This window comes from Carassius carassius, chromosome 12 (genome assembly GCF_963082965.1).
Source record: "Carassius carassius chromosome 12, fCarCar2.1, whole genome shotgun sequence".
NCBI classification, from domain to species: Eukaryota; Metazoa; Chordata; class Actinopteri; order Cypriniformes; family Cyprinidae; genus Carassius; species Carassius carassius.
In genome coordinates this window covers 26786280-26810610 of record NC_081766.1, presented here as the reverse complement: position 1 = coordinate 26810610, position 24331 = coordinate 26786280, and the positions used below count along the sequence as shown (strand labels likewise).

The following is a 24331-nucleotide window of genomic DNA, read 5'->3' as shown; positions in this document are numbered from 1 at the left end:
CCATGTGGGCAGACTCATGTAGGCACCAAATGGGAGCCACCTGGTTAACCCTATGGGCCCAATGTGGAGCCTATCAAGGGTCCATCATCAGCCCATTTGGGGTAACCCAAAATCAGCTGGGTCCCAATTGTGTAGGCCAAGTGGGCCCCAGAAATCAAGTGTAGAATAAAGCTGTAAACACATTCTCTGTTGCCCTGTCAAATCCAGTCATTTCAATAGGAATACACACAATCAGGAGTTTTTCTTAAGGGCAAAAACATTCCTCACACAGATGTTGGTGTTGACTAGCAGAAAACTACTTGTTTTAAAAGTGACTTCTGTGTGAGCTGTGCTTTATTCACTATTGACAGAACTTTTTTGCATGACACACTGCAAATAAAACCAACACATAACTTCTATTTATGACTTTCATGATGCTTTGTCAGATAGAATGCTTTTAATTGTATTGTGAAAATGCATTTTTGGTGAGGGAAGAGCTACCCCATGCCATAATGCATAAACGGAAACCAAAAATTAGTGCCATTTGCCATGTTTGATTTGGAGAAAAATCACAGAAGAGAGCTGCCTTCAGAGATCAATTGTCGCTTTATGTAAAATCTGGTCAAGACAGTGTTCAAATCACGGCTGCTATGTTCTACCGATGATCTAACTTGCTGTCAAGTTTAGATCAAACTGTAAACAACATTCTTGAATCAATCAAGGTAGGTAATTAATATATATATATATATATAAAACAGGATTGGAACTAAAGGGCTATCACGGTTGACTTTTCACTCCACTGACGCACCAGTCATATACATGCAACTGTGGGAGACTGGAAAAGCAAGTTAAATGTATAGTATTCAGTTCCAATGTACTGAAAAAAAATTTAATGTTGTGAACTGCCTGTGAATTCACGATGAGACCACAATGACCAATAGAGGATCTCAGGCTTGTGTGACCACACTTCTACAGGAATGCATAAAAGAAAGACAGATCTCCAGAATCAGGACTGCTACCTTCAAGAGTGTCAGTATCAGAAACGCAACTAAGGAGCGGGTGAAAAAGAAATGACAAGAGCAGAGAGTTTTTACATCAATTTGCACAGTCTATTATGGTTTCATACAAAACTATATGACAAATTTTGTGACAAACTGTACACACAGAAACAAAGTTTGCAACTTTGTCACTCAAAGTAGCCTGGTAAGGTTACAGAAAGATTATATCCATTATTTTATATAAAAATGAAATTAAATAAACAGCCCCGGGGGGAATGAAACATTCAAGAGTCCACTTTTCTCTAGTAATAGACAGTCCACAAGATGATTCCAGTTCAACATCACCTAGATTGACATGCATTTGCTGGATGACAGAATCTGACAGAGGAATTCACTGGTACACAAAACATTGTTTTATACATCAGAAGCCAAAAAAAAAATAAAGAAGGGACTCAGGTTCTGGTATAAATTCAGCTGCCACTGTTCAAGAGATCAGCTGCTCAGTGCAGGGAAGGTTAGAATAGACGCCATGTATCATGTGTACACCAAGCAGATAGCAAGGGGCATCATGAGCCACAACATCTGACCCTGGATAACTGGTACCCACCACCATCTGTCCAATACGTCGTAGAGAAAAAGCTAAAACCTTAGCCACCAATAAGGGTTCCATGCTGATAATAGTGAAGTGCTTCCAGACATCGGTCCAAGCCTGCATAATTGTTCAGACCCTCAAGGAAGCTGGTATTTTAGCCATGTGTGGTTCTTTGTTTACCCCGTCTTCACTGTAGTCGGTTTAACCCCATTGTGCCCGGGAAAGCAGGTGTGACCATTCCTACCGTCCCCGACCTCCCCTCATAACACCACGTGGAGCCCCTCGCCTGATATTCGGGCCCACATTGGGACCAGGGCCACCTGGGTTTGGCAGTCCACCACGGCCCCAACTTCCTCTTCCTCCCCTTGATGGAGGTCCAAACCCACCTTCGTCTCTTGGTGACGGTCGACCTATGGGGAGTTAGATAATATTAGTATACAGAATGCCTTATGTGTTTTACATTAAAACAAACCACTCCCACTTATCCATCCCTCACCTGCTCCTCGGTCATCAGGGCCTGCACCAGAGGAGTCCATGTCACCAGTGCCCGGACCGTCATGCCATGGCCGCTTGCGTGGGGGCAGAGAGGCCATATCCATGCCCTGTAGAGAGGAGGAACGCTCTCTACTGGCTGGAGAAGGACTGTCATGCATATTGTGGTCTGGCCGCTGACCATCCTGATAACTCTCATGACCTGAACGCACACACAACAGCATGATGATTTTTTTCTAAGAGCTATAACTGACAGTACATACAAACAAAAACCTATGTTTCTTCAACGCAAAGTTTTATTTTCATAATATAACACAAGTACAAAGTCAGCAATAAAATAAATTAAAACAATTCCAAACAACAGTACAATAGAAAAAAAGATCTATGAAACTAAGTTTTCAGGTTAAGTAAGTTTTTATTCAGGTAATAAATACTACAAAAATTAAAGTAATCAAATGTACATTTTTATTAAATTTAAAGGAGGCATATTATGCCCCTTTTTACAATATGTAATATAAATCTCTGGTGTCCCCAGAATGTGTCTATGAAGTTTCAGCTCAAAATACTCCACAGATCATTACATCATTTTGAAAATGCCTATTTTGAGAGGAAGCAGAAACACTTTTTAGGGCCTGTGTCTTTAAATGCAAATGAGCAGCTGCTCACCACCCCCTTTTAGTTAGTTTAGTTTAACTTTATTGTCTGTACAGATTTTCTGAACAAAAATGTATCTTTTACACTGGCATAGAAAATACATCTTAAGAGATAATACTAAACATACACATCACATAATAAAATATACACAAAAAAAGGAAAAAAAGACAAAATACATTTGCATGTACTTGTACACACACCTACCTAGAAAGATACCTCATGATAATACCTCAATTAAGAATTTGATTTAAAACAGTCACTGCCAATGTTACAAATGATCTTTTATATAAGTTATTTTTAGCCAGCGGTATATGTAGCATTCGCCCTGAAGGAAGTGCCTCGAAGCAGGAATGAAGTGGATGAGTTTGGTCTGAATATACTGTAATCGCCTTTTTCCATAAAGTGTAAAAAAACAGCTCTTTGCATTGTACTCTGTTTCTGGCCGGTAATTTTATTTATTTTGTTAATTACTTGTGTTAATTTATTTTTCTGTCTCATTGTTAAATTGCCATACCACCGTACAACATTATCAGGGTTCCTACACTTTGGTTAATTTCAAATTCAAGGATCTTTCAAGGACTTTCCAGGTCCAATACCATCAAATTCAAGGACTTAATGTGGGGACACATTTCAAGTGAGAGCAAGGTAACATTGTGTGTATATGTGTGTGTGTGTGTGCGCGCATATATTTATCAACAGTTTTTTATGTTTTTGAAACAAGTATCTTCTGGTCATTCAGGCTGCAGTAATAGTAATATTAAGAAATATTATTTAAATTCATAATAAATGTTTTCTATGTGAATATCTGTTAACCGTAATTTATTTCTGTGATGTGCAGCTGAATTTTCTGCATGATTAATCCAGTCTTCAGTGTCACATGATCTTCAAAAATCATTCTAATATGTTGATTTGCTGCTTTGTTATGATTACTGGTGTTTAATCATTAATAACAGTTATTATTATCATCATCAATATGGGACACATTTTTTCTGCTTTCTATTTTTGTGTAAATCAAGATCCATTATACTTTTCAGCATAAACTTTCATAATTAAATTTCAGCATGAATAATATTTCAAAAATGAATCAGCATTTTTTTGAAATACAATCTATTCCAACATTATAAATGTCTTTACTGTCACTTTTGATCAATTTGTCGTTGTTGAAAAAAATAATAAAAATAAATTTTATATATATATATAAAACTTATGTTTTTTATTGTATTTTAATACAATATTGTATTATAATAATAATCAAATAAATCAGCAACAAGCAACTGTTTTCTATATTGATAAATGTTTCTTGATCAGCAAATATTAGAATGATTTCTTAGAGAGTAACTAAACCCTAAACCATTTTTTTTAGTTAATGATCTGTAAGAATGGGGCTTTATTAGTGCTGTTCATTGATTCGAGTAACTTTTTTGACATTTGAGTATAAAGTGTTTTAATTCTACAATACATGGTGTAAAAACGTCGGAGTGCTGCCCTCTTCAGGTTGCTGCTACTGCAGACTTTTCCTATTGGATGTTGCGGTGGCAAGTGACGTAGGCGGTGGCAGGTGACGTAAGCAGTTTCCATCTCACCACGCCCCTAGGTACGAGCTACCACGCCCTTGGCAGCAACGCAGACAGTCACTGAAAATAATGGGATAGTATTTTGTTTGCACTGCTTCCATCCAACCATACGGCTTATCTATTGTGGTAATTTGCAAGTCGTGTCAAAATGTAGTTGGTTTAGAATAGATAGATAACTCTTTTGACTCGTGTATGATAATTTTCTTCCAAATACGATAATTTTGAACTTCTGGTACAATACTTGGACATTTAAAATCTGGCAACACTGTGTCAAAATTACTGTAGTGAGTCAGGAGTTGGAATTGCGAGTATTGAAAACGACCAGGAATAGACTATTATAAGATCTATTTAGCATAGCATTTATATACTTATTTAGATTATTTTGTGTAGCCCATGTAGTTAATTAGCATAGTTGTTAGTTTAACGTTAGTATTGTTAGAAGCTTAGTTAGTAGCATAGTATTGCATCAGTTAGGATAGCTTCAAGTTGGCGTAGATTTATCTGTATTTAGTACAGAGGTCAGGATGGTACATAGGTGTAGTGTTGCCGATCGGTATCGGCAAAATCCACTATCGGTTGACCTCTAATTATTACCACCTATTATATTGTCAAATCATGAATAAAAAACATTTAAATTATATACAACTGTATGGGGAGTCTTCATCAACCAGTTGTATTTGTTTCTGTTCTCTACCAATCATTAGTCCCCTCCAAGCATCTTTGACATTACCACTTGTAAATTTCTTCTCAACTTTCCCTTTATGCTGTATTTGCGCCTCCTTTATCTTACGTTTTACTTTTTTATTTAGCTCTTTTACCTTGTGTGTCTCATTCCTTAAAAAAGCCATTCTCTTCTTATTTAAAGATGGTTTAACATTTTTTGTTTTAACCACAGTCTGCACAAAAGTAAATATAACCGGTAATCGTGTCATTCAACAACTCACGATCATTGAAGCAATTAAAATTATTAAAAAAAACAAGTCCCAATCAGTGCTCTCAAAACAGTCTTTAAGGTTTGCCACTGAATCTTTAGTTCATAACTGCACCTGCTGGATAACAGGTTTAGTCATTTTTAATATCTGCCTGTATTTTGGAAGGAGATGGATGACGTTATGGTCTGAATGTCCTAGTGGTGGATGTAACCATGATACATAAGCACTTTCCACATTGGCAAAGCATTTATATATGGTTTTGTTCAGTCTCGTCGGACAAGTTATATACTGTTCAAGTTCGGCGAAACCGCTGATATTTCAGTTATTAAAATCTCCAAGGAGAAACAATAGATCATCTGCTGAGTTGCACAATGCCATGTTGTAGCTGGCAGCAATGCCCCTTGGATGCAAGTGAGAAATTTGGCCCAGGCAAATAGACCAGAATAACAGTTATTTGTCCGAACTCTCGAGGCAAACAGTGTGGTCTGAATGAAACAGATAATAATTCGTAGTCGGCTGTCATTGACAAAGATACATAATCCTGCTCCGATGGTTCTAAATGTTTTCTGGCTGTCACGGTCCAGTTTAATTAACGAATATCCCTCGAGGTTTATGTCATCAATCTCCTCTGTTAGCCATATTTCAGTAATGCAAAGCAAGTTCGTTCTCTTGAAGTCTCGGTTATATCTCATTAATGCTGCAAGTTCAGACATCTTGTTTTTAAGTGAGCGGGAATTAAGAGTTATTGTGGGCAAAGTAAAACGGCTGTCTCGTCATTAAAGTCAATTCCTCTTTCTGTACGTTGTTTGTGGAGAGAAAATAATTTCAAGACAAACATCACAAGGAGGACTCGACAGAACTTGCATGTTATATCGAAGACTTAATATATCCTTGCAGCTGTAAGTCATCTTACTTAGTCCGTTGTTTCTAAAACTTCCCAACTCCACTTTGGCTTCCAGTGCAATAACTCAATCAACAATGCATTTTAGACTCTAAATCCAAACCACAATAAATGTAACAATCATATCTTTAAAAATTTAAGAGTAAAATAACATCAGAAATTAAATTTTAACCAACTATAAGACAAAACAAACACGACAGCATCTGGGCCAGCACTTGCACATGTGCCCCAGGCTTAATGACTTAATATTTTCCAGAATAGAGCTGTGCCATTAGTTTGTACAGGCTAAAACCATCTGTTTTGGTTCTGATTATCATGTTTATCGCGCTGAAATCAAAGGTTTGAAACCATATGAGTTTAAACTTCTGATATACGGTTTTCTGAGAGCACACATGGACAGAAAGCACCTGTCACAGCATGTGAGTACTAAACTAAGTTCTCATTCACACACAAGTTTGTTAAAAACACATGAATTATAAAAACAGTCGGTTATGTATGTGAAGGTAAACTGTTGGGAAATAAATTGCATGTTTATTTTAGATCTGTGGCAGCAGCAATATACAGTAAATAAATCAATAAATCCACTGCTCTGTTGTCTCCTCTGAGGCTGGGAGTCTAAATGGTGCTCTGTGCTGCTCTGTGCAGCCAAAGGCAGAACAGTTATTATGCTTTGCTCAAACATTCAACATGGCATTAGAGCTGGTACATCATTGTCGCTTGCGAAATCAAAATGATGGCACCATGGGTATAAACAAGGTATAAACTTATAGATTAAGGGGCGGTAATATTATGAGATCCTTTTGACATGTCACAAAGAGAGTGAAATCTGACGCACTTGTTTTCTCAGTCGCTTGCAGAAAAAGGCTTATCAGCACAAAGTTACTGGGTTAATCTTTTTCATGTTTCTTTGGTTGGTAGATGCACCTGATTATAGCAATTAAACATTAAGATTTTCATGTAGTCTTCACTGTAAAAATAAATACAAATGAATGCTTACCCTTAAAGTTATAAAACGTATTTAGTCAAGAGAAAAGTGGTTTTCTTTGTCTTTTGTTATTTGATTAACATGACAGACAACAGCAGGGATATTGGACTGAGGTCCTTTAAAAATTGTATCCATGGTCACATAACACGTTCTCTTTCTCAACTGTTTAATTTCTCAAAACTAACTGTGTTTAACAAGATACTTGCCAAGACAGGCATTTTGACATAATTTTGTATGTATTTAATCGTTTTAGCACAGTTAGCCACTATTTTGGTATTTGTGGCCAAGGCCGATATATCGGCCGATATGACATTTTTCTGCCTGGCCGATGTGTTCGAAGCAGTTTCGAAGAAGACTTTTATTTTGAAGGCACTGAGAAAGGCTGCACTTGAGCACACACAGCTCACATTCTCCCTCTTGTTCACTGTTGTCGTTAACAGTTCTGAAGTGTGACGTGACATACAGCCAAGTATGGTGACCCATACTCAGAATTCGTGCTCTGCATTTAACCCATCCAAAGTGCACACACACAGCAGTGAACACACGCACACAAACTTGTGAACACACACCCGGAGCCGTGGGCTGCCATTCATGCTGCGGCGCCCGGGGAGCAGTTTGGTGTTCTGTGCCTTGCTCAAGGGCACCCAAGTCGTCGTATTGCCAGCCTGAGACTCAAACCCAAAACCTTAGGGTTAGGAGTCAAACTCTCTAACCACTAGGTCACAAATTAATATATATAAAATATTATTATAATGATTGTTTTTATTTTATTAGTAATAGAAAGGCAAATATTATAATACTTTCTCGTTTGCCGTTAGCATTAAGCTAATACACATTTACATCATGTAAACAAATCTTTGAATAGCTAGTGAAAATTTAATTTAACAAACCTTGCAATCCAGCTGTGAGAAATTACGCTTTATGCATTTGCCCACGGTCACATTCATGTCATTTTCTCTGTGTGCTGTATGTAAAATGAGTGTTAACCTGGCTCTATTTGAAAAATATGATTCCCAATGCACACAAAGTTCCCAGAATACTGAGTGACATGTTGGTTACAGTGTTTACTTCCTTTTTAATTATATAATTTTTATGAAATATTTATCTGAGAAAATACTAAATATAAATAAATAAATATATCGGCTTTTTATCGGCTATTGGCCACTTGCTTTCAAAGGTACCAGCATCGGCTGTCACAAAAAAAAAAAAAACAATATTGGTCAACCACTAATTCTGACGATGCTTTTCATACTTTTCTGGACCTTGACACAGTATTTTGCTCGGAAATCTATGGGACAGTTACAAGCCACCCGATTTTCATCCAAAATATCTTAAATTGTGTTCCGAATAGGAACAAAGCTTTTTGCAGGTTTGGAACGACATGGGTGTTAGTGATTAATGACAAAATTTTAATCTTGGTGTGGAGTATCCCTTTAAAGGACGCCCACAAACTATATCCTGTCATCATCTACATTACATATAGTGATGCACCAGTTGACTGGCCATAAATCCGTTTTTTTTTTTGTCTTTTTTTCTGCCGGTTTTTCCGGAAGTGTGCCTGTGTGCACAGACTACATCATTTGTGAACATGACATTTGTGTGGAAGTACAGTATTTCAAAATCGGTTTTCTTAATCCCGCTTCAGATGAATTTCTGACCATTGTTGCCCAGTGCCGTGCTTTTTGTGTCCAGTCCTGCCGGCTCCAGCAAACATATATGCCATATAATTTTCATGCATTAGTGAGCCGCTATCAATATGCACAGTATTTAAATTTCAGCCAATTAAATCTCTTTTGAATCTCTCGCTGTTTATTTTCACTTTCGATTTCAGGATTACGAGCACTCTGTGTAAAGGAAGATCAGATATTTGTCAATGAGCTCTGGATCTGTTGAGCAGCAATTCCTCCAGCATGATCTTGTCAGTCATCCCTCCTCTTAAATCTGATTCCTGCAGCTTGTGTTGGATGCAGGGAAGTCTGCGTTTTGTTTTTCATGGAATTAGGCTACCTTTTATCAGTTGCTTATATTGCATTTGACTGAAATGCATATATTGACACATTTTGCATTCTACCTATGATAAAACTGTGCTAGATGTTAAGTTTGTGAAGGATTACCACTGGTAGGAAGCTTTTTTGGATGTGTTCTTGATAAATATGAATAACTACTTTGAGCGCTACTTTAACCAACAACCAATCCAATTTGAAAACAAAAGCGAAATGCTTATACTAAATGTCAGTACCATCTATGTTTGTATTGAATTTGCTTACTGCACAGTTACCACCTTTAATTTCAGATGGTTACGGTTCTTGTTTTCAATAGCCAAAAGCCAGTTTTGGCCTGTTAACTGCAAATTGAATTGGGCAGTTTGCTTGTAAAAAATAAATAATGATCGGTGCACCACTAATTTCATATTACTAGTAATGTTCTACTAAAATTTCAATTAATTCTTCATGTTTTAAACAAAGATCCCATGGTTTCCTGTCACCTTCTCATTGTTCATTTCTTGCTACTGCTCTCTTCTACATTGCTTTTGTTTCTGAGGCAAGTCATAGAACATGTTGGAATGCTTATTCCTAACCAGCCTGACATCCAATTTGGCTTTGATCTTATTGTTTTGTTGTTGCAGACCTTAAAAATTGTCTATGACTGGAAAATATGGTGCAAAATCATGTAGTGTGCACTCAGCTTTATGGCCTCAGTGAAAGAATGGGAATTTGCTCAAGCACATCTAACTGCACTGCAACAAGAACATAAAATTGGTATCCCCTTCATGCGCTTCTACCTGAACCTCGCCCTCCCTCCCAGCCCTCCTGCTTTCTTCCTCCTCCATAGTGACAGGGATAATCATCGGGAGTTGGGAGAAGCCCCTTTCTTCCTACACCATCTAAGAAAGATGTCATGTTCAAACCTGACACCTCAATTTTAATGGACCAAAGGTGGGCTGAAGGACAGGTGAATGGAAAAGGTTTTACCTCCTCTTGGCGGTCCACCACGTGGTCTACCTCTTCCTCCCCAACCTTGGCCCATGTCTTCTTGAGAATCAAAGCTCTCATCTCCACCATACTCATCTTGGTAGCCGCCCATTCCACCACGGCCACTCGGGCCACCCCTCCGGTATCTGCACATTCACAGCCATACAATAAAGACCATGTAGTTATCAATCAGTTGACAATGCTGGTGAGAGATCAAAAATTCAGCCTATAAAAGTTTGCAAGATTAATCCTATTCTTGGAATCAAATAAATTAGCTTTTGGTGAAAAATCCCAACTAGTGGGTCAACTAGGTGGCAACACTGACTGAAAGAACCATTTTGGAAGATGGAATATGTTAATAAAAGCAAGAGAAAGGACTCAGGGAGGTCATAACGTATCTTCTTCTGTACAAGTTTGTGTCAAAAGTAGGGATGCCAATTTTCGATAATTTCCATGATTGATTGTTGTTTAAATTAACAATCAATTAATCGAATAATTGTTAACCTTAATGCTGCAAAATGAGTCTACTGCAGCAGCACACAGTCAGGATGACAGTATGATAGGATATGAAAAAGTCACTCGAAAAAAAATGCTTACTTGAATTAAAGGGGTTTTAGCCTTGAATGAAATGCTAGTAGCAGGATTATAAAATTAAAATATGTGATTATGAGCATTTGATAAAATGAAGAGAGCACGCCGTACGTTTGAGATCATTTTACTTTGTTGACTGTTTTCTATTCTGGTATGGAGACCGCTAAACGTGCCTCTTTAAATGGTTTTGTGGTGCTCGTTGTTGTAAATTAAAAAACAATTGCAATGTTTTCAACTGACATTATGGCATTTAAAATAAAATTATCCCAAATGTAACTGTGGCACGTGTGGCTGTGCTGCGCAGTTAGAGAACCACTTCCTTCGGTGCTGTTGCAAAACACACCATTACTCACATCATTTCTATGTGAGTATTATGACCAGGGCCATAGCTGAGGTTAGCGAGGCCCCGGTGCAGGTTGTACCAGTGGGGCCTGTTTAAAATAGTTTAATTTGTATGTTCGTTCTATTTATTTATTTGTGCAATTTATTCAATGTTTACGTTTTTTTAAGTTTGTATATGTCCAGGTACAAAAACTGAATAATCAAATGTAAAATAGCACTGCATAGTCTTCAATGTAAAATAAAATAGTCAAATCAAATTTTTTTCAGACAACTTCAACATTTCTTACATTATCACAGTTTATTTGCTATAGTTTAGAAATGGGTAATAAAATAGAACAAGAAATCTTATGACGAGTTAAACGGTGTAAGAACAAATTCATCTTGATAATGTCAGCTAACTTTGATAAAGATATGTAATGGATTGCAATCAACCAAAACTTCAGACAGCTGTTAGTATAACAATATTTACTCAACTATCAACACTTTGTTGAACAATTACCAAGCAATGCTTAATTTTGTTCAGTCTGTGTTGTAAAAAGGTTGCAGCAATTAAAGTAAAAAAACACATAAGCAAAACATGGTCAGTTCGAAGTGTCTGAATAAATTTTGCTCCCAAATTTAAATGATCAATTTCACCGGCAGTCTACAGTATAAAGACATTTTGGGTATGTCTCAGTGCGCCCTAAACACCAGAACACTACGGGTGCTGAATTGGGCTCTTTTGCATCTTTTTCTTGTTTAAACTGCGATTTGTATTTGTTTGTTCAGGTGCAGGAGGACGCAAACTTCCTGAAGGAGAGCTCGGTTCGGTGTTGCTATCTGTAAAACACGGCTCTCTGCGTGCGCACCAAACACAGCACACGAGTAGCCTACTCAATTGAGCTTTCCCACGTCTTGTGTTTGAATGCTTTAAACTCTTTTGAATGTTTAAATTGGCAAGGTTTAAAAACACGTGTAAAGTTGAGATCGCTGGGGGCCTCCCCTCAGCCGTGGGCCCCTATAATCGTCACCACCTTTCAGCCCACTAGCAACGGCCCTGATTATGACCAGTACTTAATTTGATCCTGCTTGGTCCTGTTCTGAAAAATGTCAGATTTAGAATGTGTGTGTTCCGGTAGTTCTATTTGTTTAAAAAATCCGGCATTTACAGTGCATTAGATCGTGACACTGCGTACGTGCATACGAGATGGAGCGAGGATTTTTTTTTGGCTGGATTTATTAGGAGGTTATTGCTCACGTCTCAATCGGCACAAATCCAAATGTTATATATATATATATATATATATATATATATATATATATATATATATATATATATATATATATATATATATATATATATATATACACACATACATAAAATAAAGATTTTTTTAACCCAAATACATAAACAAAAAGCAAGAGATATATACTTTATCGTAAATCAGCCAAAAAATACTGAGATATAAATTTTTGCTGTTCCCAACTGCCTTAAGATCATTAACAAGATCCTCCTGTGTAGTTCAGGGCTGATCCCTCACTTTTCCCGTGATCGTCCTTCCTTTGCTGGTGGTCTTGTAGCCCATTCAAGCCTTGTGCAGATATACAATCTTGTCTCTGACATTCTTTGACAGCTCTTTGGTCTAGCCCATGGCGGTGGGAGAGGTTGGAATGGAAGATAGAGATTGTGTGGACAGGTGTTTTATACACCTAACAAGCTGACATTAGGAGTAACTTGTTAAATTGGCAGAACTAATTTGTGTTCCACATGGGCACATAATCAATCTGTGGGAGCCAGAATTCTTGCTGGTTGGTAGGGGATCACATACTTATTTCACTCACTGAAATGCAAATAAATTTCTAACATTTATATAATGTGTTTTTATTTCTGGATTTTTTGGTTGATATTCTGTCTCTATCTGTTAAAATAAACCTACCATAAAAATTACAGACCCTTTTATTTGTAAGTGGGCAAACTTACAAAATCAGCAGTGTATCAAATAAATATTTTTTCCCACAGTACCCCAGGCTTTAGCTTCCAGTGTTTCAGTCTTAAGAATTTCTTCGTCAGTACACAGTAAAGCGAATTGTGGATTACATCTCTGGATGCTTGTAATACTTACGAGTCATCTCCATGTGGTGGCCGTCTTTGCCTCTGGTTAAACTCCTCATCAGAGTCCTCATAGCCATCATACCTGTCAAAATGTGTCACCACACACAAATATCACATTCTAATCCCCCAGCCTCCTGCCATTTAACATAATCAGCTTTCTAGTTTAACATAGCGCTGAATTAAACATACCTGTTGTGTCCCATGTATTCTTCATCATTCGAGGAAAACCTTTCTTGGGCCTCCCATGGGCCACCAGAAATTCCTCTGTGGCCTACAGTGTATTCCTGCCCAGGACCTCTTCTCCAGCCTTCTTGATAACCCCCATCATCACCCCAGTACTGGCCCCCATCTGAGCCCTGACCAGGATCTTGTCGCTCTGTTGGGGGTCCCATGTGTGGGTTAGGTGGTCCTCGAGGACCATCTCCTGACACAAACAGAAAGGCAAAATGCAAACAAGTCATGGTTAACTTTCACATACTAGTCTTGATTAAATTACCTCGCATATGAATAACTTTACCCCCAACAAGAGTTGTATTACCTTTCCCGTTAGGACCCTGCTGTCCTATTCCATGCATCATTGATTGAGGACCAGGATTATGTCCCTGGAAGATATGCATAACATTTCAGCAACAGAATCTACCCTGACTTTTATTCAGTTACATCTTTTTATCCATAAAGTTTGTGGATATGTTTATCCCAACTGTTTCTTCACCTGGTTAAACGGTCCACGGTTTCCATCACCCATGTGTGGTGGTTTGCCTTGCATATATGGTGGAGGGCCCTGCATGTTTCCTGGTGGCCCTTGCATGTTGTTTGGTGGTCCATGCATACCCCCTGGAGGAGGCCCCATTCCATGCATATTTCCCTGCATGGTACCATGAGTCCTGGGTGGAGGCCCCATCATACTTCCTGGCATGGGTCCCTTAGGGCCCATCATGTTTCCATGAGGCACAGGTCCCCTCATGTCTTGATGCATCATACCTCCCTGTGGTGGCCCCTGTCCTCGTGGTGGTGGTCCCATCATACCAGCTGGAGGTCCACCAGAACCTGGGGGCATTCCTGTTAGGGGAGGTCCTTGCATGCCTCTGGGGCCAGGTTGCATACCATGAGGACCATGGGGTCCCATGTTCCTGTGAGCGCCTGAGTGACGTGGAGGTCTGTGCATGTCTGGACCCATCATGCCCTGAGGAGGGGGACCCTGATGCATGGGAGGTCCTGGTGGACCCATCTGGCCTGGTGGCATGAAAGGACCAGGCATTCCACCTGGTCCCATTGGAGGCACGTTGTGGTGCATCTGTTGTGGAGGCATGGACTGAGGAAAGCCTTGTGTTGGTGGGGGCATTGGACCACCCTGCCCCGGAAAGGGTGGCATTGGCCCTGACTGTCCAGCAGGGGGAGGCATTCCCTGCTCTTGCAACTGTGCCATTCGCTCAATCTTCAGTTGCTATAGACAAAAACATAATTTCTTTATTAAAGGGTTAGTTCACCCAGATAGCAAAATTATGTAATTAATAACTTACCCTCATGTTGTTCAAACCCGTAAGACCTCCGTTTATCTTTGGAACACTATGCATTAATCCACAAATGACTAAAGCTGTTAACTTTTTTAAAGTGGCTGACACTCCCTCTGAGTTCAAACAAACCAATATCCCGGAGTAATTCATGTACTCAAACAGTACACTGACTGAACTGCTGTGAAGAGAGAACTGAAGATGAACACCGAGCCGAGCAAGATAATGACTCGTTCACGAGTCAAGAACCGTTTCTGTCAGAAGCGTCCGATTGGAGAACCGAGGAGCTGATGATACTGCGCATGTGTGATTCAGCGTGAAGCAGACTGACACAAAGAGAGCCTGAACCGAACTGATTCTTTTGGTGATTGATTCTGAAATGATTCTGTGCTAGTGTTATGAGCGCGGGTAAACCGAAGGCTTGAATCAAGGGCAATCTTCGCAAATGACGCCATTACATCGAGCGCAAAAGAACCGGTGAACCGTTTTCTTCAACCGGTTTATTGAATTGAACTGTCCGAAAGAACTAGTGGTGATCCAAAAATCGATGCAACCGGATCTTGACTCGTGAAGGAGTCAGTCTTTTGTTCGTATTCTGGCTCGGCTCGGTGTTCATCTTCAGTTCTCTCTTCACAGCAGTTCAGTCAGTGTACTGTTTGAGTGCATGCATTATTCCAGGATATTGGTTTGTTTGAACTCAGAGGGAGTGTCAGCCACATTAAAAAAAGTTAACAGCTTAAGTCATTTGTGGATTAATGCGTATTAGAGATGCGAACCGTTTAAAACGATTCAGTTCGATTTGGTGAACTGAATGATTCGTTCGCGAACCGGATATCCAGACTGCTTTGTTTTGAACTCTCTCACACAACAGACCCGGAAGAGAAGACAATGCTGAATAAAGTCGTCGTTTTTGCTATTTTTGGACCAAAATGTATTTTCGATGCTTCAAAAAATTCTAACTGACCCTCTGATGTCACATGGACTACTTTGATGATGATTTTCTTATCTTTCTGGACATGGACAGTATACCGTACACACAGCTTCAAAGGAGGGACTGAGAGCTCTCGGACTAAATCTAAAATATCTTAAACTGTGTTCCAAAGATAAACGGAGGTCTTACGGGTTTGGAACAACATGAGGGTAAGTTATTTATTACATAATTTTGCTATCTGGGTGAACTAACCCTTTAATTAAGCAGTGTACATACATAATACAATGTTTATTCACATTTTTGCAGCACAATGCTAAAGTTGTATATGCAATCATATTTGCAGACCTCAAGCAACACTGGGTTTGTATACTGCAGGGCAGCCATTTCCTGCTCAATCTCTGCTTGCGTCTTCTTTTTGCCATCTACTGTCTTCTCATCCTTCCTTTCTTTTAGAACCTCTCCAGGAGACATCGCTGGAACCTTATTCTCTGCCCAGGCCTATTGAGAAAATAAAAAATTGAGGAACACACATCTACTCTAGCAGTGCTACCAAAACATATGTATAAAATGATCATACTGACCTGCTGAAACTGAGCTGGAATTGGCTTTGCATAAGGAACCTTTTTAGTCGGGGGCTTTTTTTGGTCCTTCAGCATGACCTCTTCCATTCCCCAGTCTAGCCCTGGAATGCTCATCTCTGGTTCTGTCACCATCTCTTTGCCTGAGCACATAACTACCAACTATAAACAACCAACAAATTTAACATCAATAAATATTAACTGATGTATTCATGTCTTAACCAGTTTGTTCTTGTTCCATGGCAGCCTTCAGCTGTTCTGGGATCCCCATGCCAGGAATGGCTGCAACACTACTGGTCTCTATGTCATCTAGAACACCACACCCCGCCAAAAAAAAAAATAATTATGAATTCATATGTATATCCTCTATAGGGCTTTTAAATTGTAAGAGGTCAATACTAACCATACTCCACTCCATCCTCTGACATTCCAGGCAACAAGTTCAGATTGTATCTGTCCCGCATCTTGTCCCCTGGCCGATTTCTTGTCCAAAATTTGCTGAGGAAGTGATCACAGCAATGAGCTACAGTCTATGCAAACTAGAGCATTTTAGGTTTATAGTTAAACATATTTAGTTTTTGACCATTTACTTAACTGCATGGAACATTTATTTGTGTATTAAAACCTTACTATAAATAAAAGAGTTCATTAGCATATTATTTTGGTAACAAAACAGAGAATCGTGAAATTTCACAGGTATTGGTATTAACAACTGAAATTTTGGTAAATGTAACAACCTTACTAGACACATGTGGTCGCTACATGCATGTTTTATGACACACACACTTACCTGGTATGGTCATTAGACCCAGAACACAAGATGTGGCCCAGTGGATGCCAGGCTAAACTCCAGATCATTCCTTCATGAGCCATCTCCATTCCTCCCACCTCTTTTTCCACACTAGCAAAACATTCCAACAACTTCAGCAGTCAAATATTATTTTTTAAACTACTCCGTATAGTATTACATTTTGAGTAATGTTACCATATATGGGTATTAAGTACAAATCTGAACAGTGCTTACCCTGCATTCCAAAATAGCAATGATCCATCAGAGCCTCCACTGGCAAACAAGCCCTCATGAACTGGGTGCCAAGCTACAGCTGCAACCAAAAAGAGAAAACATAAGTATACAACATATACAGGTCCTGATCATATAATTAGAATATCATCAAAAAGTTGATTTCACTAATTCCATTCAAAATGTGAAACTTGTATATTATATTCATTCATTACACACAGAATGATATATTTCAAATGTTTATTTATTTCTTTTAATTTTGATGATTATAACTGACAACTAAGGAAAATCCCAAATTCAGCATCTTAGAAAATTAGAATATTGTGAAAAGGTTCAATATTGAAGACACCTGGTGCTACACTAATCAGCTAATTAACTCAAAACACCTGCAAAGGCCTTTAATGGTTTCTCAGTCTAGTTCTGTAGGCTACACAATCACGGGGAAGGCTGCTGACTTGACAGTTGTCCAAAAGACAACCATTGACAGCTTGCACAAGGAGGGAAAGACACAAAAGGTCATTGCATTGCTCTGTGTCCAAGCACATTAATAGAGAGGCGAAGAAAAGGAAAAGATGTCGTAGAAAAAAAAGTGTACAAGCAATAGGGATAACCGCACCCTGGAGAGGATTGTGAAACAAAACCCATTCAAAAATGTGGGGGAGATTCACAAAGAGTGGACTGCAGCTGAGTCAGTGCTTCAAGAACCACTATGCACAGACGTATGCAAGACATGGGTTTCAACTGTCGCATTCCTTGTGTCAAGCCACCCTTGAACAACAGACAGTGTCAGAAGCATCTTGCTTCAAAAAGGACTGAACTGCTGCTGAGTGGTCCAAAGTTATGTTCTCTGATGAAAGTGAATTTTGCATTTCCTTTGGAAATCAGGGTCCCAGAGTCTGGAAGAAGAGAGGAGAGGCACACAATCCATGTTGCTTGAGGCCCAGTGTAAAGTTTCCACAGCCAGTGATGGTTTGGGGTGCCATGTCATCTGCTGATGTTGGTTCACTGTGTTTTCTGAGGTCCAAAGTCAACACAGCCAGAAATATATCAGTTTCACTTTTTGAATGGAATTAGTGAAATAAATAAACTTTCCGATGAAATTCTAATTATATGACCAGCACCTGTATGTAAACAAATTACTGCTTCAGCTGCACAAGATTAATACACATTCTCATTAGGATAATACCTGTGGCTTCTTTCTTATGTCCTCTAAAAACCTGCAGCTCCTCTTTGAGGTTGCGAATGTCAAACAGTTTGCATAAATGGTCACGTGACGCCGTCAATAACCAGTTTCCATTGAGGTTCCACTTCACCTCCATGACTGTATTTTTATGTGCATGTCTGAGGACAAAACACAACTGTAAAATAAGTAGCCCTTCTTAATCTGTCTTTCTTAAATACTCAAACCAAGATTTGCAATGCAGCTAATTGTTTTGTTGTTAAATGGCTTACTACGTCTGTTAACACCTGTCAAACCATTTGGGCAAAGGCAACAAAGATTACAATATTTTTCTGTCTTACAGGGGTCTGCTTGCTTACAGTGTTGCCAGACTTTGTCCAGTCTTTGGGTCCCAAAATTTGATAGGTTGCTGGCTGTCTTTGCTGCCAGACACCACCAAGCCCTTTGTGGGATGCCAATCGACACACTTCACATCTGCTCCATGACCTGGAAACACATGCAAGTTTGAATGAGTGTGTGACAAAAGAGAAACCTGTTGTGTATTTGCATTTTTATTATTTCAGAACAACATCCTGTTAGAGTAACCCCTTTTTAAATGTTTGATCATAAATTTAGCACTACATAATATAGATCATACACGCTATCTCATTTTTTAAAAAATTACAATTCTATGAGTAAAGAAAAGGAAAACCACAGCAGAACAAAACAAGTTATATTGGATTAAACTCCATTTCTAATTGATTCACATACCACTGAAAAACCGTACATTTCAACAAAGCATATTGAGAAATGGGACACCAGCAAATAAAGGCAGCATTATTTTAAAGGGCACATTGTGTAATTGATTGTCACAAAAACAATTAAGCCAGCATTAGAATGTTATTCTGAATCCTTAACAGCTGTATTTTTATTTGATGAGATAAATGAACGCGTTTGCACAAACATGAGTCTACAGTTAATGTTAGTTAAAAAGCGAAAATCTGTTTTTAAAGAATGTGTTCTCTTCTGATGCAAATCAGTATGATCATTTTTTTGAAAATAATTATAAAACCATGACTAAAAGTCCTATTTCTATCATTGATACAAGTACAGATCACTGCAAATGGGAGAGCGCTATGGCTCAAAAACATGTAGTATTTGGAAACTGACGTCAAAAATATATATTCCATTTAATTTTAAAGTTCTTACAATGTGTAACACTTATGCTTTTCACCATATTCACATAATGTCATGTTCATTTGATTATAGTCCTAAGTCTGAATATTTTTAACTGTCAAAACAACAATATTGTGCCTTCCTTAACAGGATAGTTCACCCAAAAAAATTCTGTCATCATTTATTCACCCTCATGTCGTTCCAAACCTGTATGAGTTGCTTTCTTATGTTGAACATAAAAGAAGATATTCTGAAGATTGCCATTGACTTCCATAGTATTTTTTTTTTCCTACTATAGAAGTCAATGACAATCTTCAAAATGTCTTATGTTTAACATAAGAAAGCAACTCATACAGGTTCGGAAACGACATGAGAGTGAGTAAATGATAAAAAAAATGTTTTGGGTGAACTTTACTTTTAATTGAGATTGAAATTTTATTTATTTATTTGTTTGTAATAAGCGTTTGGAATTCAGGGTGTTTTTTCACTGTCTTAACAGATACAGGTTTTGAGCACAAGATTTTTCTTTAATAACTTTATCAGGAAGCTTCAATACCCAGCCACTCACATAAATTCTTGAAACATGAAATGTGAAAAACATTTGACTGGTACTGTTATTGAACTGAATATAAAGAATGAAAAACCCTATAGTCCCACCATAGCCATCGTCTCTTAACTAATTCTCAAAGATTTTAAGGTATTGTATTGTATTTTTTTTTTTTACATATTTGAAATAAATGTATTATGTTATGTCTGTGCATTTAAGGTTGATTGATTTATTTCTAAATGGTACAGGTCAGGGTATACACGTCTTCAAGGTTATACATGTTGTTGGTATTGAATGGGACCAATACCTCATCTTCATTGCATTATAATAATTGTAAATTATGCAAAGGGAACAACTGTCTTTTTAAACTTACACACATAAATGTAAACACAGAGTAATCAGGTTCAGTGCTTTATCTGTCCAATATTAGCTACAATCTCAAACAGGTCTAATGAATATTATTGCAGACCAATGTACATGGCAAAAAAAAAAAAAAAAAAAGAGTAAAAAAACAAAAACAAACAAACAAGGAACAAAAACCTGATAGCCCATGGTAAAATTTGCAGATGCGTGTGAAAGGTAATGTGAAGACTCTTTTTGTGAACCCAGATGACAGTGTAATTTTGTTTAAAGGGAAGTGTTTGTGAATATCTCCACATCGTACATAACATACCTCTAAGAATTCTTTCTTCATGACAGCGCAGAAAGTCCCAGATGCGTACAGTTCCATCATCAGAGCAAGTGGCAAATTTATTATCCGTAGGAGAGAAACTGAAGACACAGCAGGGAGAGAATCAACAATGAAGGATAGCATAGCAGTTCTCTGTGGGGTGGGCACCTTATACCCTGCGCTGGGCGCCCTTTGAGTGAATCTGACAAGGAATCATCCATCTGAGCAGACAACTCAGACTACAGAACAGTCTTATCATAACTTACTTATATGGATCTTTAATACAACAAGATGCACTTAAAGACATTTAACACTGACTGCAAATTTCTGTGTGTTCTGAGCCTTGCTTTACAATATCAGAAAATGGAATGAGCACATCAAAGGTAATTGCTTTACTTCAATTAGTAAATGTAATCATGTATGTTTCAAATAAAATCATCCCTAGACAGTCTGCACTTTCCTCCAGAGGGCACATAAGCTGGTTCAAGAACTTGCCTAAACTGAGCCAGCCTCAGTTCACCAACTCACTCTTTTGACCTCCAAACACACACTATTATTGTACTATGTCTACACACAAAAATGGCAGAAGGATCACCCCACCTAACAACATACATTACCCACAGTTCTCAGATGTTCTTAATATGCACTGTTTTTTTTAGAACTATAATAAAAAATAAAATAAAAAACACTGAAGTTAGTGTAAGCCTCTCTTCAGTCTTTTTTACTTCAACCCATGAGCCATTTATATGATCTGATAACACTGGCTTAAATTTTGTGGCTTCTTTTTATATATATATATATATATATATATATATATATATATATATAGTAAAATACATTGCATTAGAAAGGATGTTACATACTCTGTATTGTGTCTGAGTTAACAAAATAAAAGGGAGTGGCAATGAATTATAAACCTGGATTTCAATGTTGATGAAATGTTGCCATGTGTATTTATACCCATAGAGTTGTTTCGCTCAAAGTGAGTTATTTATTCTTAGAAATCTTTATTTAGAGGCAGACTTTTTATTAGGGACTGACTGAAAGCGTGACAAAGCACAGCTCCTCTCACTGGTAAACCATTGTGAACTGAAACTTAAGAGTTGTGTACATTTCCTACAAATAGACCTGTGCAAAGACACGTGTCCAACTCCTCCACTATGGAGGCTCTAAAAACCGGTTGTTTTTTGTTTGTTTTTTATTTTATTCTAGACTGTATGTCATCACCTTAGAATATAAATAATTGTGAATACTTTATTTAAAAGTGCGAAAAATACACCTTTTCTGTACATAGTAGTTATCTTTATAAAAGATGAGAATACATAACTCAAAAGCCACAGGTGACAAATGCAGTGTTGCAACAACACAAAAACGTGTCAATAATAAAGGACATAAACATTGAGCAGCAGAGGGAAAAGTATATCAGAACCAACAGCACTGAGGATAGCCCCCTACAGGCAGAGTAATTCCCCTGCAGGGGCAGTAACAGGCTTGGGTTAACTACAGAAAATGGTAGATTATGTATAGACCTGGCCTCTCTAATCGCCTCCTTGTGAGCCTGGAACATCTTGACATTATTCATGTTGGACTGCCAGTACTTCACGTAACCTCCATGGTCAGCAGTCAACATCCACATGTCATTGTGAGACCAAGTCATTGCCCTGACAGGGCTATCATGCGCCTATGAGAGAAAAATAAATATGGATGAATAAATAATGAACTTTCAGCTAAATTTTGAGATTGTGAGGTATCTAAGATATGGTCTCTGGTTACCTGCAGAATTGTTTCGAAGTTAAATGTGAGCCCATTCCATAAAGTAAACTCCCCACTGGAGGCACCTGTTACAAGTCGTCTGCCTTCAGGAGTCCACTAGAAGCAGGAAAGAAAAGGATAAGGAATGGTTTAGATTAACCAAAGGAGTAGGCTGTACATGGGTTATATAGCAAAATGACACATTTCAACACAAAGCATCAAACTAAATTTTAAGCTTGGCACTTACCCGCACAACAAACACAGGGCATTTGACTTTGTTGGTGGAGGTTCTGACAAACTTTGTTGTAACAGCATTCATAGGGTTATTAAGCATACCAACTGGAGGAACAAGCTGCAAAAAAGTATGAGAAATATATGAACTTGAAGAAAAAATATCTAAGAACTAACCAAAGTAGGTAAACATACATCATTGTAGCATCCTGCATCAGGCTGAATAGCACGAAAATCTCGATGATCTCGTTGCCACAATCGATTCTGAAATGGAGCATTTTGCCAGATGTTACATTTGCCGGATGTCAAACTGCCACACTGTTACGTGTTGTCAGGTTTATACCTCAAGATATCTGATGACAGATGGATTATAATCAATGGTCTTGCGGTTCACAGCTTTCCTCATGCGTTTGCCATCGAAAGTGAGCTGCTGCATAGCCTGCTGCTGGGCAAAGTCCGGCCTCTTGTAGAACACCTGACGAGGTGCCTGGTGTTGGAACCGAGGCATATGGAAGAACCGGGGAGGTGAGCCAATATCTGTTGCCATAGTGACAGTTTTGTGACACCTGAGGATGTGAAGAGAAATAAATTTTCTATGAGTTTAGAGTTTATTACACTGGCTAACTTTAACAAAATTTTACATATACACCGACATAAAATATATTAATACAACGGTTTGTTTTTATGCATTAAGTGTAGTCAGCAATGGATATTTAAGGGTTAAATGTGCCGATATTTCAAACCACTTGGAAGTAATATTAACAGAAATATAGGCACATTTAACCCCTTAAGTATCCATTGCTGACTACACTTAATGCATAAAAACAAACCGATGTGTTAATATATTTTCTGTCGCTATGTTAAATTTTGTTTTGTGTAAAAACTAACTTTTATGGTTAATAAGTTTGCTCCCAGAATCCAAAGCTACCTTGCAGCAAAATAAAAAAATAAAATAAAAATAAGGTAGACCATCATTTGATAAAGAAGGAATACCTCTTATTCTATTGTGCAAGAAACTGACTACATTACTAAGTTAATCAAAAGATCTTCGAGATGTGAGAAGTGTGTTTAGGAGCAATAAACAGAGTAAATTAATGAAGATGAATGACAGACCACAAAAGCTGTGGCATTTTGCAAATGATATCAATGCAAACCCAAACTGAATTTAAAAGCTTTTTACAGATTTATGGACAGGTTAATTTTACATGTCTGAGATATTACATCAATGTTAATTGTTGTAAAGCATTTGGAACCACATTGTTAAATACCTTTAAATTCATCATACTTTTCACAGTAATCCTTTAAAATGAAATAAATCTTTAATAAAATGTTATCATCTAAAACAGTTTTGGTTTTTAAGTATGTGAACTTTGATGCACTGAGAGCAAATACAAATAAATATTACACTGTATAACTTTAAATAGGTTTTAAAAAAACAGCACAAACATCTTAGTTGGTCACAGTATGAGTTTCAAATCAGAGATTCTTTCAAATATTAAAAAACATTCAACCACTAAAGACATCCTCCAGTTAAAACCATTATTATCAAAAAGGCCTGGATAGTGTAGTGCCAATTTCACTGCCTTTCCAAAAAAAATAAATAAAAATAAACAAAAGATTACACACAACAGCACACACATAAAAGGTGGAA

At 37.8% G+C, this 24331-nt stretch overlaps 1 protein-coding gene across 3 annotated transcripts in view; it reads right to left on the bottom strand.

Moving 5' to 3' along the window:
* Positions 1-422: 422 nt before the first annotated feature.
* Positions 423-24331, bottom strand: part of LOC132155135 (pre-mRNA 3' end processing protein WDR33-like) — a 29504-nt gene continuing 5595 nt past the window's right edge. For 2 of the 3 annotated variants that reach the window (XM_059563948.1, XM_059563949.1), the window contains exons 2-22: positions 23024-23246; positions 22876-22944; positions 22697-22801; positions 22471-22566; positions 22227-22378; positions 20701-20798; positions 18685-18811; positions 18332-18486; positions 17149-17227; positions 16915-17025; positions 16528-16622; positions 16347-16433; positions 16128-16267; positions 15892-16044; positions 13817-14548; positions 13643-13706; positions 13294-13528; positions 13115-13186; positions 10080-10225; positions 2066-2263; positions 423-1979 (exon numbers count right to left, since the gene is read on the bottom strand). In XM_059563948.1, the coding sequence (XP_059419931.1) occupies positions 1810-1979; positions 2066-2263; positions 10080-10225; positions 13115-13186; positions 13294-13528; positions 13643-13706; positions 13817-14548; positions 15892-16044; positions 16128-16267; positions 16347-16433; positions 16528-16622; positions 16915-17025; positions 17149-17227; positions 18332-18486; positions 18685-18811; positions 20701-20798; positions 22227-22378; positions 22471-22566; positions 22697-22801; positions 22876-22944; positions 23024-23227 (3288 nt within the window). In that variant the 5' untranslated portion in view covers positions 23228-23246 and the 3' untranslated portion in view covers positions 423-1809. The remainder of the gene's footprint in view (positions 1980-2065; positions 2264-10079; positions 10226-13114; positions 13187-13293; positions 13529-13642; positions 13707-13816; positions 14549-15891; positions 16045-16127; positions 16268-16346; positions 16434-16527; positions 16623-16914; positions 17026-17148; positions 17228-18331; positions 18487-18684; positions 18812-20700; positions 20799-22226; positions 22379-22470; positions 22567-22696; positions 22802-22875; positions 22945-23023; positions 23247-24331) is intronic. The other variant, XM_059563950.1, reaches the window with a different exon arrangement.